The following is a 15,382-nucleotide window of genomic DNA, read 5'->3' as shown; positions in this document are numbered from 1 at the left end:
TGCGAGTGGGGTGAGATGGTTACCTGTTTGTCCATGAGAGGGCCTCAGTGTCTGCTGGTGGAGGTGTGATGGAGGGGCGGGGTGGTGGCGTTGGCTTGGGTGAAGGTATTGGGGCTGCAGTTCATGAGGGAACACAGGAGGATCGTGGGAAGGAGAGGGTAAAACATGCAGTGAGGTGTTGGAGTGACGTGTGGGGATTTGCACGTTCACATGCTTCGAGATCCTGGAGACATGAGGGTCCTTTATGAAAGAAATAAAAAAAATATAAGCAATGACAGGATGAGAGAGGAGGAGGCATGAAAATAATACGAGTTCCCATAAGCACCATGACAAGGACATAAATGACAAAAAATGTAATTACAGAATAGATGGACAATGGACATACACATTATAGAAATTATAAAAATGAAAACAACAAAAACAACTTAAGCAATACATAAGTGGTTCTCAAACTGGAGTCTGCCAACTACCGGAGGTCCATGAAGGATTCAAAGAGGTCTGTGAGATGACTGGCTGATTTAAAAAAAAAAGAAAAAAAAAAAAGCTAAATAAATATTGTTATAACTGTAAATAGTTTTGCAGCTGAAGTGACACCACCTGAAAACAACTACATACCAAAGTGTTTATTTGTGTTATCTTTAGTCACACCAGGTGGCACTATTTCCCTTTTAAAATGAGGTCACAAACATTTAAGACCACACTGCCTAAAACCATGATGTATCATTTCATAAATACTGAGAAAAGTACTTGAAAGCTAATTTTGCAGCAAATTAAATGGTGCTAATGTATTTTGAGAGCATAATATGAGGCTTGAGTGTTTGACCAAGTGACTTTAAATTGTGAGACACCCACAAAGCTGCGAGATGGGGGTACATCAGTCCGTCCTCCGATGACAGTCCCACTGAGACTCCGAGCAATTCGTCGCAGGTTCTCTGCACTGTATGATTCATCCTCACCCAGTGGTGCATTATAGGCCACAGCGCAGACAGGCTGCACACACACATAACAACACAGTGCATTAGCATTTCACATCATTAACAGTAAGAAAGTTCTTCACTTCGTGCAATGACAATTATACTCAGATCTTATACATGTATCAATACTATAAATTCTACTGAGATAATGCAGGTATGCAAACTCACCTTCTGAAGTGGTTTAGTGCTGTATGCTGGTGTCCTGTAGGCACTCCTCTCGATCTCTGCTGTGGGGGTTTTGGAACGGCCAAGTGTGGCAGAGAATCCAGCGTTGTGCTTTCGAGAAGCAGCGGGACCTAGGAGAACACTAAATTTATACAACCAGTTTCCAGATAGGACAACTCAGTGTTTATTATTATTATCATCATCATTTAGAACAAAAAATATTATATGTAAAAAATATATACAAATTATATACACTAACATATAATTATGATTTTTAATGTTTCTGAAAGAAGTCTCTTATGCTCACCAAGGTTGAACATATTTGATCAAAAGCAGCGAAAACTGTTATATTGAAAAACACGCACTCACACATTTTGGCTAGCGTAACAAGACTACATGAACACACAAACAAGCACGATAAGATATATATATTTTGAGTTGAATTACTGAAATAAATGAACTTTTCCATGACATACTAATTTATTGAGATGCACATGTATATATATATATATTATTATTATTATTTTTTTTTTTATGTATATAGATATATAAAAAATGTATAAAGAGATATATGGGACCTAGGTGAGATCTTGTTCAAAATTACCAGATCTGTTGGCAAGCTGGGGGCTGGGTCCCCGTGGGGCTCGGGGCATGCTGGGAGCCTTCAAGCTGGCCTGATAAAGTGAGTCCAGCTCTGACAGCTCCTCACAGGGTGAGCCACATCCCGACCATGCATAATTCTGGGAGTTGTAGTATCGATTGACATTCTCTGCCCATCGCTCTACGGGCATAGGGCCAGCTGGATGCTGATCCAGTGCTGGTGAAGATGGGGACGGAGGACAGGGGGATGAGGGGGAGCGGAGGTCTGATGGAGAGTACGGGGAGGACTCCATCTCTGTAGGACGGCCATCAGGACGTTCCAGACTGTGACAGGACCAATTACGTGAGGGTGCCGGGAGTGATTTTTGACAGGCATCAGAAGTGTGGCTGAGGGGTGCGTGGGTTAGGCCATGGAGAGACTGAGGACGAGGCGGGTTTTGCAGTCCTTCCCCAGAGTTGGAGTGATCAGAGATGGAAGGTGTTTGACGGGCACTGAAATGAGATGGACTAGAGGGCATATTGAGCGGAACTGATGACTTGAAAGGAGCCTCGCAGCCATTCACTGCAATCACAGGCACAGTGGCAGAACTGCGTATACTAGCAGTTTGTACAAGAGAGTTTGTGGTGGTTACAGGGTCTCTGGGACCCCACGTGTGTGACTGCGGCCCATTATCTGTCACAGCAAGAGGACTGGACTTGTCCCCTGCATTGCCCTGCTGCTGGGAAAGTGTGTCTGTATGGTAGGAGACAGGAGGGCCAGGGGCTTCAGAAATCGGTTTATTTGTAGACTGAGGTTTCATGTGGACAGCTGATGGTGGTCTTAATGCATCTTCTGAAACGGACTTCTCATCCTCTTCTTTAACATTTGTCAGAAGTATTTGGACCGGGACAGACTGTTCACTAAATGCAGAACATGAAAAATAACAATGAGTTTCTGATAATAAATTATGTGAACCTACCTGAGTCAGTATCTTGAATCAGTTCTTGAGGATGCCATGCAGTATACAGATTTGTTTCAGCCTCTCTAACAACGTGACATTACCTGAGCAGCTCGTTTCAATATGATCTCTTACACTAACCTAGCTTACAATCCTTAAAACAGAATTGATGATTATTATTTTTAGGCACAATGCATGTTTCCTCTTCTTGTGTGCAGGGCTCCTGGAGCACACACACACACATATACACAACTGCAGCCAGCAGCAGGTACCTGTGGAGCTGTTTCTGTTGCTTCTCTTCCTCCTGTTGCTTCTGCTGCATGCCCTGCTGCAGACTTCGTGCTCTCCTCATGCACTTTTGCATCCTGCCCTGAGAGTTAGCGCTGCTCTCATGCAAGGTATGCCTGAGTTTAGCTACAACGCAAAAAATAAATAAATAAAAAGGCTAAAAGAAAAATGAAACAGATGCAGAAAATAAAGAACTGAGTCATGGGACGCATGCAAACACACATTACAAATAACTGAAATGAAAAGGGTCTTGAGGGGAGGGTCACACAAATAGGGAAGATGGGGAACCTAGTAAATTCCTTTACACAAATGTTAAATTCTCTCAAGCACAAAATTATTAAATTATAATAAAGTTGACTTAAATCAAAATGAATTGTAGTTCAGCCACTGAACACAAAAAAAGCAAATTACACGAGCCTAACACCGCATCTCTGTATAATTAGTTATAAATAATTACAGAATTCTTTCCCCATCATATGAGCTGCAATCTACCCAGCCCTACAGAGGCTCTGGAAACCGTGAGGCTGGTGGGGGAGTGAGGTGTAGGTAACACACAGGGGCCAGGCCATGGAAGATGTGAGAGTGTTTGTGTGTGTGTGTGTGTGTCCGTGCATATGGTCACCACATAAATGACAAACCTCAGGGTATGACACACAAAAGACAGACAGATGTAAAATGACATTGGTAATTAAACGGTTTCCACATCAATCTCAGTCAGAAAGACACAGAGCATTTTATTGACATTTATGAAAACTGATAGTTCTAGCCCAGGGGCTGGATTCACAAAAATCTTTTTAAGAAAGAAGTTAAGAAGTTTTTTAAGATAAATTCTAAGTAGTTTGTAAGAATGTTCGGAAGTGATGTCTCCTAGTTCGTAAGAATGTTCAGAAGTGCAATTCTTAAAAAGTTCTTAAAGGGATCCCAGGGTATTAAGACATGTATAGCTTAATATAACGTAAATTGTGTCTCTTATTTAAATATATAGTAGAAACCCCATGAAAGATGTATGTTATTTTAAAAAATCGACATGGTTTTTTGACTATGGGGGGCACCATTATTTTATGTGCACAGTACATTCTGCGTCGATGACGTCAAATGGTTGCACTCGGTGAGCTACTGGCGCTTATTTCTATAGTCTTTGGCTTTTTACCGCAACACAACTCAGAATACACAACTCAGAAAATAAAATACTGATACGATATCACATTGTTTGACTTTTGGTTGTTTTTCAATTGTCAGTCGAAGGGCAACAAGAGAAGCAATGCAAGACTTCACAAGAAAAGGAGAAAAGAATGGGAAGATGCCTATGGACGAATAAAACTTCCTAAAGACCCGCTTCTTATTTCACTCCACTTTAGTCCTGATGCCTTTGAGTCTTTTAGTAGACCACAGCTACTGAAAGAGCTTACAAACGGCTGAGAAACGCTATGTCATCCTGTAAACATGCCGACGCTAATCATGACGCGCGGCCGCTAGAGGAGTTTCTCAGCGCAGATTTTCCTCGAGATCCGGGGCGTTTAGACTCCATGTGGGGAAAAATCGATGGTACAGCATTTGGTTTAAGCCTATGCTTATCCATCTCCACCTGTAAGCTCTTTCAGTAGCTGTGGTCATCATAACAGTATTTTATTTTCCGAGTTGTCTATTCCGAGTTGGGTTGTGTTAAAATTAGCAACAGGTAGCGGCAGTAGCTCACCGAGTGCAACCATTTTACGTCATCAGAATAATGGCGCCCCCATAGTCCAAAATATGTATAAAACGACGTGATTTTTAAAATAACATCGCTCTCTCTCGGACACACTTGGCCTCTCTCGCGAACTGTCGCTCTCTCTCTCTCTCCGCGTTCGCTTCACTTTTGTCCATCCCGGCGCCTCATAGGTGAAAGCCGATCCGGCGATCCACAGCATATATACATCCAAATACATCCAAGTTGATGTATTTCCTCAGCGACCAGCACAGATCAGCTCTAGGCATGACGAAGTAGATATCGTCCTCTTTTGGAAGACCAAACAAAGTAGTTTAACTTTCACAACGAAGCACACAGCGTCTTCACGACATGGCGGCAGCTGCAACAATACTATAGCGAGAATAAAAGTTACGCCTTCTTTCTTTGCGTGAACATTTGGGCGGCGTTATGCAAATCTTCCCACACAGTGACGTAGGTATGTGGGGGCGTGTTAGAACGAGCCGTTTTAGGTAGGCGTGGTTAACTCTTAACTTTTATAAAGAATATCTCTTTGGATTTGAGACTTTAGTCTTTGCAACTTTACAGATCTTCTTTATGCACCAAGAGCTTGTAACACTCCAAAGAGAAAGGAAAAATTGAAATCGCATCATATGACCCCTTTAATGGGTCTTCTACTACATATTTCAGGAAGAGACGTCATTTACGTTATATTAAGCCATACAAGTCTTAATACCCAGGGATCCCTTTAAATAGTTTTTTTTAATTAATATAAGTGGAGGCAGAATAAACAGGCTTGCAGGGGATTGTTTACGCAGACTAACTGATTGGATAAGTCCTACATCCTTCACCACAGAGATGTCTGTCATTTTCAAAATGTCATGTTATGACATTTTGATTAAAAATTATGAGGTCGAAATAAAAATAAATAAATAAAATAAGCATATGCTCAGATTAATTGCCCACAAGAAAATCTTTGTATGTGCTGAAAGCTGCAAAATTACAATTTATGTCAAAATTATACAATTAAAAAAGAGGTCCCTAATTTACTTATTGCTGGTATTTATGATGGTTTTTAAGAACATCCTTTTCAAGAATTCAAATCCTTCTTAAGTGTTGTCTTTATAACAATCTTAAGAAAAAATATAAACATTAAGAAATGTTTTTTTGGAATACAAAATATTCTTAACTTCATTCTTAAATTAGAAGTTAAGAATAAAATAGCAGAAAGGAAAACTTGAAATCGCATCATATGACCCCTTTAAGAATGTTTTGTGAATCGGGGCCCCCAGATTCTGGTCAATTCCTGTTACTTTAAAACACTTGCCTGTGGCTGTGCTTTATTGTAAATATAGTCATTGTTTAAGGGGCTGCATGCTAGGCACTGTATTGAAAAACCCATATAATTCGACCACTAATGTTTAAATGTAATAAATATATTAAGATGATCAAATTTAAAAAGATTTCAATAACTGCAATAGAAAATGGTGACAGTGCTGTAGATAAGATTTGGAACTGAAACAAAGGTCAACAATTTTTGTTTATTAGCCAAGGGACAAGGTGATTAGCTGATGCAGATCTCAACACGATCACACATGACTAGCATTGACTATATTTAAAATACAGCAGAACTTATAGTGTACATCATACACTACACGCTGGGAATTCATTAAGGTTGCCATAGCGCTGGGCCCAGGTTGCACTTCTTTATGGCTGCTGGTGGGTTTCTATGGTTACAGGCAAACTGGCCTGTATCATTATGACCTCACAGCCAAACTCCAGAATATTCGAAATACCAAGGCATGTTGGCCCCTGTATATGCAGACTTAAACCATGACCCTACTATTGTCTGAAGGCAGACAGTAATATATAGTAAAAATGCAGCTATCTAGTGTATGAAAGCATTGCATTAGTGAGAGTTTCTATATGGAAACAGAAACAAACACATTCAAACACAGAGATGTACAGACACACAAACACATGGCAGAAGTGATAGCAGCAGCAGGCTAAGGGCAGGATTACTTACACATTGCTTCGTTAACCACAGACAGAGCAGCGGCCACCTCTCCTGCCTGTTCCAATCTCAGAGACTGGTCTAACAGAGACTCTGCCTCCAACACACACCTCTCAAAGCCTTCCCCTTTCCCTGCAGGTAACAAACATCATAGCACAGCGCCATTCAGCATGGAAACCAGCACACCTGCATTACACACACACACACACACACACACACACACACAGTCCCAAGCTCCAAAGGATAAGCCACAGCAGAAACCCAAGGAAATGCATGCGGAGACCGAACCACTCCCTTCGCCCTTGAACGGCATGCTGACGCCTCACCTTGGTTCTGGAGCTCATCCAGATCCATGAACTTGCTGGGTCGGGGATTGAAGCCCATGGCCACCTCTTTCTCCTTTTCCTTTCGCCTCTGTAACTCTTGCTCCCTGGCCCGGCGAGCTACTTCCTCCTGTAGCTCATCCAGTTCACTGCGGCCCTCGCCTGCCACACACAAACACAAACATGAGAATATTAAGGAAACAGTCTGGGACAATCCATTGTTGCATTTACACAGTCAACCAATTCAGTTTTTTTACTGACACCTTGGACATATATATGAGCTCTTTTTGAATGAGGGTAAGCAGCAAAAACTTTTTTGGCATTCAACTTTCAAATGTCATCTGACTTACATGCAGTATTGTTATTGTTAACTAAAACTAAATCTATAAATAATTTTTGGTAATTTCAAAGCTGAAATAAAAATTTTCAATGAATTTTTTTTTTTTTTGCTTCGGCAACTAATTGAAATAAGTCTAAGTTGAAGTACTAAAGCTACTAAAACTGAAATATAAATTAAAAAGAAAACATTTAAATGTCAAAAACACAAAATTACTCAAATAAACAAAAATTAAAGTGAAAATATTAATAAATAGAATACATCACATGATTAATACTAAACTAAGACTGCTCACATAAAAACCATTGTATCTGATTCTCTTTTTAATTCGGAATCTTTCTTCTTTCACCATGGTTGAGACAGCTGCTGTCTCAACTACACCCAATCTGACCAAAGGTACCACTCAATAATATAAAATATAATATCATGCAATTATTGTGATTGATCACCACTGTCACTTCATAACTCTGGTATGTACGTTAATCTCTACTATTAATGTAAACATAGTCCTAAGCAAATAGATAGGAAAAAAAGATGGATGCATTGTCAAAATATTGTATTTGTGCATTAAGCCTTGCAGTATGATATCAGCGGCACATAGTTTTAATATGCACAAAATTCTACATATATAACAAACAGTAGGTGGTGACCAAAAGCATCTATTCTGGTCACATGGAGAAGCACAAACAGATATAGCAGTTGATAGTTCCCCAGGGCAGACTCATGTTCCTCAGTTTACATAACAGGTATGCAGAGATAACATTTCACAGAAAGGAACAGGATGTATTTTGCAGCTGATTCTGCTCAATACTGCTTGCTTATTATATTAAGTTCATATACTGAAACAGCAAGAAGGGCATGTGACACCTAGTTTAAACATTTAGAAATACCGTAAGGTAAAGAACAGGTGAAATTGCCCACATGTTGGCTGTATGATGACTATAAACACACATTCATACTGTACACACCTAAACTCATGTGACTGCTGCCCTTGACTGATGCTTTGACATTCTGTAGTAGGGCACTGCTGCTCTTGGATTTGGTGACAGTCTTCCATGATGGGCTGACATCAGGAGGAGGCTTTTTCATTCCTCCCTCTTGTAAGCTGGAAAACAAAAAGAGAGATGAATGAGGAGCTAACAAAGATCCTTATCAGTTCTGACAAGATTTTTTGCATCATACCTGTGCGTGCCATTACTGGCGCCCTCACTAACAGGCATGTCCAGACTGACGGGGCTGTTGCTGTTCCTCTCACTGCTCTCATAGCCGCTCTCCATCCTCTGGATAAGCCGTGGGGGCTGCCCTGATCCTCGTCTCAGGGGTCCCGGTAGGTCTCGAAAGGTGGTCTGCCCCGTTGAGGCCGCCAATTCACCCTGAGGCCCTGGGTCTTCAGACAAGAGAGCTCCTAGCGGACTATACCCGGCCTGCTTGCGGCGATCCCTGCTAAAGATGCTGTCGATGTTGAGGGCCTCTCGACGAGGCTTCCAGGGTGGACGGTACCGCCCTCCAGAGGAGCTGGACTTGGACTCGCTGCTGGTGCTGTCAGCTTCCCAGTCTCTGGCCTTAATGGTGGAGTCGGGTGGGCCAACAGAGCCCGAGGATGATGCGGAAAGCGGCCGATTACGGATAATGTTGCTCATAGTCTCCTTAAAGTCTCGAAGCCGACTGGAGCTAGGTTTAGGTAGGGAACGAGGAACCTGCTGCTCTTTTAAAGTCTCGCCTATAAAAGAGAGGGAGAGGAAATCATAAAAATATTTAAAAAAGAGGAAGGAGGAATGTTATTTTTACATAAGCTAATATTACTGAACACAGCCAGTACAAGCAACAGCGATGACTAATGCAGCTCGCATTTATTGTCCAACATGCTACTCAGTCCACTAATGATCTGTCAGAATCAATCAACTGACACAGTTACAGATTATTAACCAGGTTTCCAATAAAATAACACCGCAATGTTTGTGGTGTGGTGACAGCATTATATTGTTTAACTGCATACCTTCACTGTGGTAGCCGGCAGACAACACCTCATCTGTCTTAGCGCAACGACTCCTTGAATCACCCCGGGCCTCGAATTTTCGGGGCCTGCTGGCACTTCGTTTCCTGTCCAAAATTCCTCCCTTTCTGTCTGAGACCCCATCTTGTCTGAGAGTGTGGCGTCGCACTGGATCGCTGTCAGGACCTTCACAAATGAATAACAACAAAAGTCACTGTTTGAGTTGTTGTAGAAGAGTAGGACAGGTGGCGCACATTTACTGTGAACCTAGGCCCTCCGAGATACTGAAAACACTGGATCATGAGCTGCTCATGTGTAAATGAACACAGTGCCATGCTTTACTCTGAAACACTCAAGCACTGTAATTATATCAAAGCCTTTGCAATTTGATAAATAACACTAAATCAGATCGACTATTAATTGTGCAGCCCTAAGCAGGGCATAAGACAGATAACATTAAGTTAACTACTGTATGGATCGACTCAATGTCAATATACCTAATATGGTGTCTAAACTGTGTTTGATTCTAGGGTGAATGTATATACTGACGTACCTGTATTTTCCAGGCTGCTGTGGGAGGCAGAGTCGTTGTCTGGGTTACAGATGACGGTTCCCTGGGAGTCAGAGGAGAAGTGGGAAGCCATAGACTCGTGGTGGGAGTGTGAATGCTTATAGCTGTAGCTGTCTGTGGAGGAGTCTGTCCGTGTGTCGCTGGAAATTGACGGCTCACGGCCTGACAAAACAAACAGAAGATGTGATGCTTATCACTGACGCTACAAACTGGAGAACCCATACTGCTATAAAAATGTGACTGGCAAAAAGAGTTCTGAGAGGTGACAAGGCACATCTAGGTATTCTGGGTGGATGTTTACTCAGGTCAAAGAAGCCCATTCCAAAGTTTAGATATAGCTCAGCCTTATATGATTTTTTTCTGCTGTTTTATTGTCTGTCAAGCAGTAAAACTGTAAGTCCAAAAGCTTAGAAAATTAACAGCACACTGCTCCTCAAACAAGTCTCAGAATATGAGGCATCATGCATGTCTGTAGCACAACACTTAACTCTTCTGCGAAGTAATAGTTTGTACTTTGTAAAAATGTTTAATTTAATGTTTATTGTAATTTTTAATTGGTTAACTGTAAATTACCTTACCATATACAATGAAAAACAATAAATGGTTTAACATTGCACTATATTTAATTGTACAGTAAATTGTTTATAAGTAACTTATGGTTTTTGCAAGTTAAAATGATAAATTACTATATAATTTATGGAGAAAAACAGTAAAAAGGCACTCCTAGAAGTCCCTGCATGACACATCACATGAGATTACATATTATTTAAACAGTTTTGTTTCTTTTAAATTTTGACTACATAATGTCTATTAGGATGATTTGCGTTACATTTCATGTCAATATATATTGCATTATTTTGTTATCTTGTATGTTATACTGATTTGTTTTGTCTTTGTGGGTATAACCCTGTGCCCCATTTATACATAAGTATTGTCGATGTTTTATGGACAGGTCACTTACAATGTACTCTACTACCACCAATATTATCACAGTGCTTTTCAGTATATTTTATGGTAAAAAGCAGACTTTTGTAGTTCAAGTAAATTGGTAAACTGACATTATATCACCTAATGAAATATATGGTTATTACAGCTTCTGATTCTTTACAGCAAATTTAACAGGATGTTTTTTTTTTTTTACAGTGACAGTCTTAGCAAACTCCACTAATCTGTCTAAAATGCAATGCATAGACATAATTATTATAATTAGTACTGAAATATTACTCATTTTATTATGAATTAACATTTGCTTCACTGCTTAGAACTTCCCCCTGAAGGTGCACCAAAGAAATGCAAAGAAACAAACTGGCCCAGTAAACTGGCCTTATGCTGGTGTACAAGCACCTGAATCCTCACTGTCGTAGTATGCTTTTGTGTAGTGATGTAGGTCTAGGCGTGAAGCCAAATCCTGAGCTGACACTGGCGTCCCCCGGGGGTCAGCATAGAGCATCAACAGCGGCTTGTAATGCCCCTTTATACAGCGGGACACCACATCCTTCCACTTGGGCCCAATCTGTGAAAGAGAGAAAATAAGAGTGAGACTGAGAGAGTATAATTTTAAAGCAGTTTAAATTATACATTTGACAGATTTTCAAAAATCAGTCCCTAAAAAGCTCAACCAAATTACTCTCACCTAGTGAAAAACTAAACAAAAGCAAAGACCTGTTTGAAATATTCTGGATACCCTGAATAACAAGGCTGAAACTGAAACTCAAGCCTGACATGTTTCCATTATTTTCAGACCAATCTTACCCTGACTCCATCTTCCCAAATGGACGACTTTCTCTACGCTCCCTCCATAACCAGACAGGATGTCCGAGCGAGCCGCAGTAACAGACAAGCATGCACGAAAACGTGAACATGTGAGCGGGAGAGTGAGTTTTAGTGTATGTGTTTGGTTGCGGTGGACTATCATGGCGGTTTCTCTCTGTAGGCCACGCCCTGCCACTGTCCAGCTGGGGTTGTAAACAATAATGGGATATCCATGTTTTCAGAGGGCTAATGTAAGAGCTCTGCGCAGCTCACGTGCAGGTCAGCATAGGCTTGCCAGACCCCACAGAAAAAGCTGCTTAATTTGCAACTGTCTAGCACTGCTATTATGAAGATAAAATTCTGCAAGTTCAGAACTAAGGGAATGACACACCACTCTGAGTGACATAACACACATTATGTTTTTCCAAGTAGTTTCAACCGTTGCAGAAATTATACAGTAAACGTATCAATGTAAAAAGTAGGGATGCACAATATATTGATAATATCAGTCTATTGCAGGGTTCCTCAAATCTTGCCCTGGAGGGCCAATGCGCTGCAGAGTTTAGCTCCAACCCTGATCAAACTCACCTACCTGTGATTTTCTAATGATCCTGAAGACATTGATTAGCTTGCTCAGGTGTGTTTGATTAGGGTTAGAGCTAAACTCTGCAGGAAAGTAGATCTCGTGGGCCAGATTTGAGGATCCCTGGTTTATTGATTAGTATCAGCTGATAATGAAAATTTAATTGAGCATTCTCATTTACTCTATTTTTATATTCAGATTATCCTTGAGGTCATCTAACACTTACTGAAAGTTAATTTTTAAAAATACTAAAAATGTAACATGTTAAATGTATTCTTCAGAAATTCTCAAAATTAATATCCATTTGTCATGCTGTACATTATAAAACATTGTTTTATTTCTTATTTAAGCAAAATAGTATCAAATTTTTGTATTTAATAACATTAATATTATTAGGAATGTCCTGATCAGGTTTTTTGTGCGCCCAATCCAAGTCTTTGTATAGATCAGTGATGGGCAAACTTGGCCCTTCCAGGCCACTTTCCTGCAGAGATTTGATCCAACCCTGATAAAACTCACCTGCCTGTAGCCTTCTAGTAGTCTTGAAGACAATGATTAGCTGGTTCAGGTGTGTTTGATTAGAGTTGGAGCTAAACTCCAACTGAAGGAAAGTGACCTGGGAGGGCCAAGTTTGCCCACCCCTGGTATAGAGTATCTGCCGATACCGAGTCCCGATTTGATTCTTGTATATTCCTATAGGAATTTATGTTTGGTGCACACTTCAAGTACATTCAGATTATTAAAATCAATCCAATGTATACAGAGTTATGCAGAGAGCAAAAGAAATATATGTATGATGCATGTTTATGTATATATATATATATATATATATATACACACACACACAATTGTGTCAAAATATGTATTTTGGCGAGTTACCTCGTAAATGTAGTCTTCAGTTACAAAGTCTTAAATGACCTTAAAGAGTTTGGAGAAAATAAGATATGTGTCAGATCCGTGTCATGTGCATCAGGTTTTAAAGAGACAGCACTGCTTTTAAAGTAAACGCAAAGTCTGTCATTGATGTAAATCAAAGAACAAAAGAAAAAGAGAAATCACGACTGCTCTAGTCGCTGATTAACTTTTGTAGCTTGAATAAAGATTACTCTGTATAGTTTCTGCATATACAATTTATATGTTTATGTGAAGATTGTTTTAAAATCATTTAATATTTCAGAGCTTATTAAATGTTAATTTAATAGTTCAATACTTTAAGTCAATACTTAATTAATAATAGGCTACTTACTTAGTAAATAGATGCCATTAAAAACATATTTAAAATATACTGTCTTGATGTTGTTTCTACATTAATTTGGAAGTTCAATGTGAAATTATTACAATATAAATATGCAATTAATCATGATTAATTACAGAAAAATGTGTGATTAATATTTTTTAATCGATTGACAGACAGCACTAATGTTAACCTTTTATAGATTTTAGATTTCAATTTAATTTCTAATTTTATAGGTCCCCCCAGAAAGAGATCGGGACGGCCCCCACCCCCTTGGCCCCCTTCAAATTTTCAGTTTGATAATCCGGCCCTCAAATGAAGCTAATCGAATAGCCCTGCTCTAATCCGTTAATATGGGAGTGGAAAAAAATACGCACCACATATGCACTGCAAACGGAGTATGTGTGAAACAGGCGTAACACGATGGCCTGCTCCGTTTGCTGAAAACATACAAAGGACGAGAACCTCATGGTTTTTTTAGGGACAAAAAAAAGATAAATCAATAAATCTGATAGTTTTTTTCTTGAAAGTAAAGTAAAGGACAAATTAAAAACATTGTAAATATGTTTAGTCATTGTAGTAGTAACATAACTGGCTGTTTTTGCAAAAAGAGTTTCATGGCTGGTAAAAAAAATTTTTTTGGCTGGTTTTAGGTTTAGGCCCTATATGTGCGCATACATATATATATATATATGCACAAGTCGTGGCCTAATGGTTAGAGAGTCGGACTCGTAACCCAAAGGTTGCGGGTTCGAGTCTCGTACCGGCAGGGATTGTAGGTGGGGGGAGTGAATGTACAGCGCTCTCTCCCACCTTCAATACCATGACTGAGGTGCCCTTGAGCAAGGCACCGAACCCCCAACTGCTCCCCGGGCGCCGCAGCATAAATGGCTGCCCACTGCTCCGGGTGTGTGTTCACGGTGTGTGTGTGTTCACTGCTGTGTGTGTGCACTTTGGATGGGTTAAATGCAGAGCACTAATTCCAAGTATGGGTCACCATTTTTGCGCATAACCATTCATTGACGTTCACCTGCTATGTATGTTGTGCAATTATGTCTTTATGTTACGACCATATATTAAATGTGCATTGATGACTATTGACACACTGAGCTACTGGCATGTGTACATATACCTGCACACACAGACTAACACACAGACTCATAAGTGGTGAGTCAACAAACTGTCGAATGATGTAAAACAGCACACAAGCACTAACGGAGCAAAGTCACACATACATTCACCCACCACATGCTGGGAGCCTGTGGGGCACTGCTAAATAAGGAGCCAACACATTGGTCTATCCCAGTTAATGATTCTACACAAACTTCCCGTGGACAGAGCAAGATGATTACCTCTTTCACATGAGCGTCATCGAAGTAAATCCACTTGCGGATTTTGGTTTGGAAGAAGAAAGTAGAGTAGTGTTTGCCATAGTAACAGACCACGCCCACCAGGTAGAGCTCCGCCTGTTTGGCCTTGTCCTCTGTCACTCGGTAGAACAGCTATGGGTGAAACGAAGGAGGAGAGATCACTTATTACTCACCTCTCATACATACATACACACCACTCTTGATCTCTAGTTTGGGCCTTTTAAAACGGTTTACATTTCACATTGAAACATGAACACAGTACTTTGTGAAATGCGAACCTGTGTCCTAAGTAGTGTTGTCAAAAGACCCGGTATTTCGGTACCAAGTCGGCCCCCTGTAGAAGAGACGCTAGCCAGCTATCTCTCTATGGGTGAGGCATCGTCTCTAAAAACTCCCTCCTTGCCATCCGTGCCCCTTCAAATGACATCTCGCTTGAATGGCAGGTCATATGCAGCAGCAGGTCAGGCTGTCGCTTCATTTCACACGATGGCGGTGCTCCAGGCATACCAGGCTGACCTGCTGAAAGACCTGGATAAAGGCGAGGGCCTTTCTCCTG

General features: G+C 40.5%; 1 protein-coding gene across 6 annotated transcripts in view; it reads right to left on the bottom strand.

Moving 5' to 3' along the window:
- Positions 1-15,382, bottom strand: part of usp54a (ubiquitin specific peptidase 54a) — a 74,997-nt gene that overhangs the window by 1,999 nt on the left and 57,616 nt on the right. For 5 of the 6 annotated variants that reach the window (XM_016497448.1, XM_016497450.1, XM_016497449.1 and 2 more), the window contains 13 exons: positions 14,809-14,958; positions 11,232-11,400; positions 9,870-10,049; positions 9,320-9,502; positions 8,506-9,043; positions 8,292-8,428; positions 6,990-7,148; positions 6,676-6,795; positions 2,950-3,091; positions 1,744-2,639; positions 1,143-1,270; positions 853-990; positions 24-240 (listed from right to left, as the gene is read on the bottom strand). In XM_016497448.1, the coding sequence (XP_016352934.1) occupies positions 24-240; positions 853-990; positions 1,143-1,270; positions 1,744-2,639; positions 2,950-3,091; positions 6,676-6,795; positions 6,990-7,148; positions 8,292-8,428; positions 8,506-9,043; positions 9,320-9,502; positions 9,870-10,049; positions 11,232-11,400; positions 14,809-14,958 (3,157 nt within the window). The remainder of the gene's footprint in view (positions 1-23; positions 241-852; positions 991-1,142; positions 1,271-1,743; positions 2,640-2,949; positions 3,092-6,675; positions 6,796-6,989; positions 7,149-8,291; positions 8,429-8,505; positions 9,044-9,319; positions 9,503-9,869; positions 10,050-11,231; positions 11,401-14,808; positions 14,959-15,382) is intronic. The other variant, XM_016497454.1, reaches the window with a different exon arrangement.

This window comes from Sinocyclocheilus anshuiensis, unplaced genomic scaffold (genome assembly GCF_001515605.1).
Source record: "Sinocyclocheilus anshuiensis isolate Anshui unplaced genomic scaffold, SAMN03320099.WGS_v1.1 scaffold1224, whole genome shotgun sequence".
Classification (NCBI taxonomy): Eukaryota; Metazoa; Chordata; class Actinopteri; order Cypriniformes; family Cyprinidae; genus Sinocyclocheilus; species Sinocyclocheilus anshuiensis.
The sequence above is the reverse complement of the archived record's forward strand: the minus strand, read 5'-3'. Positions and strand labels throughout refer to the sequence as shown.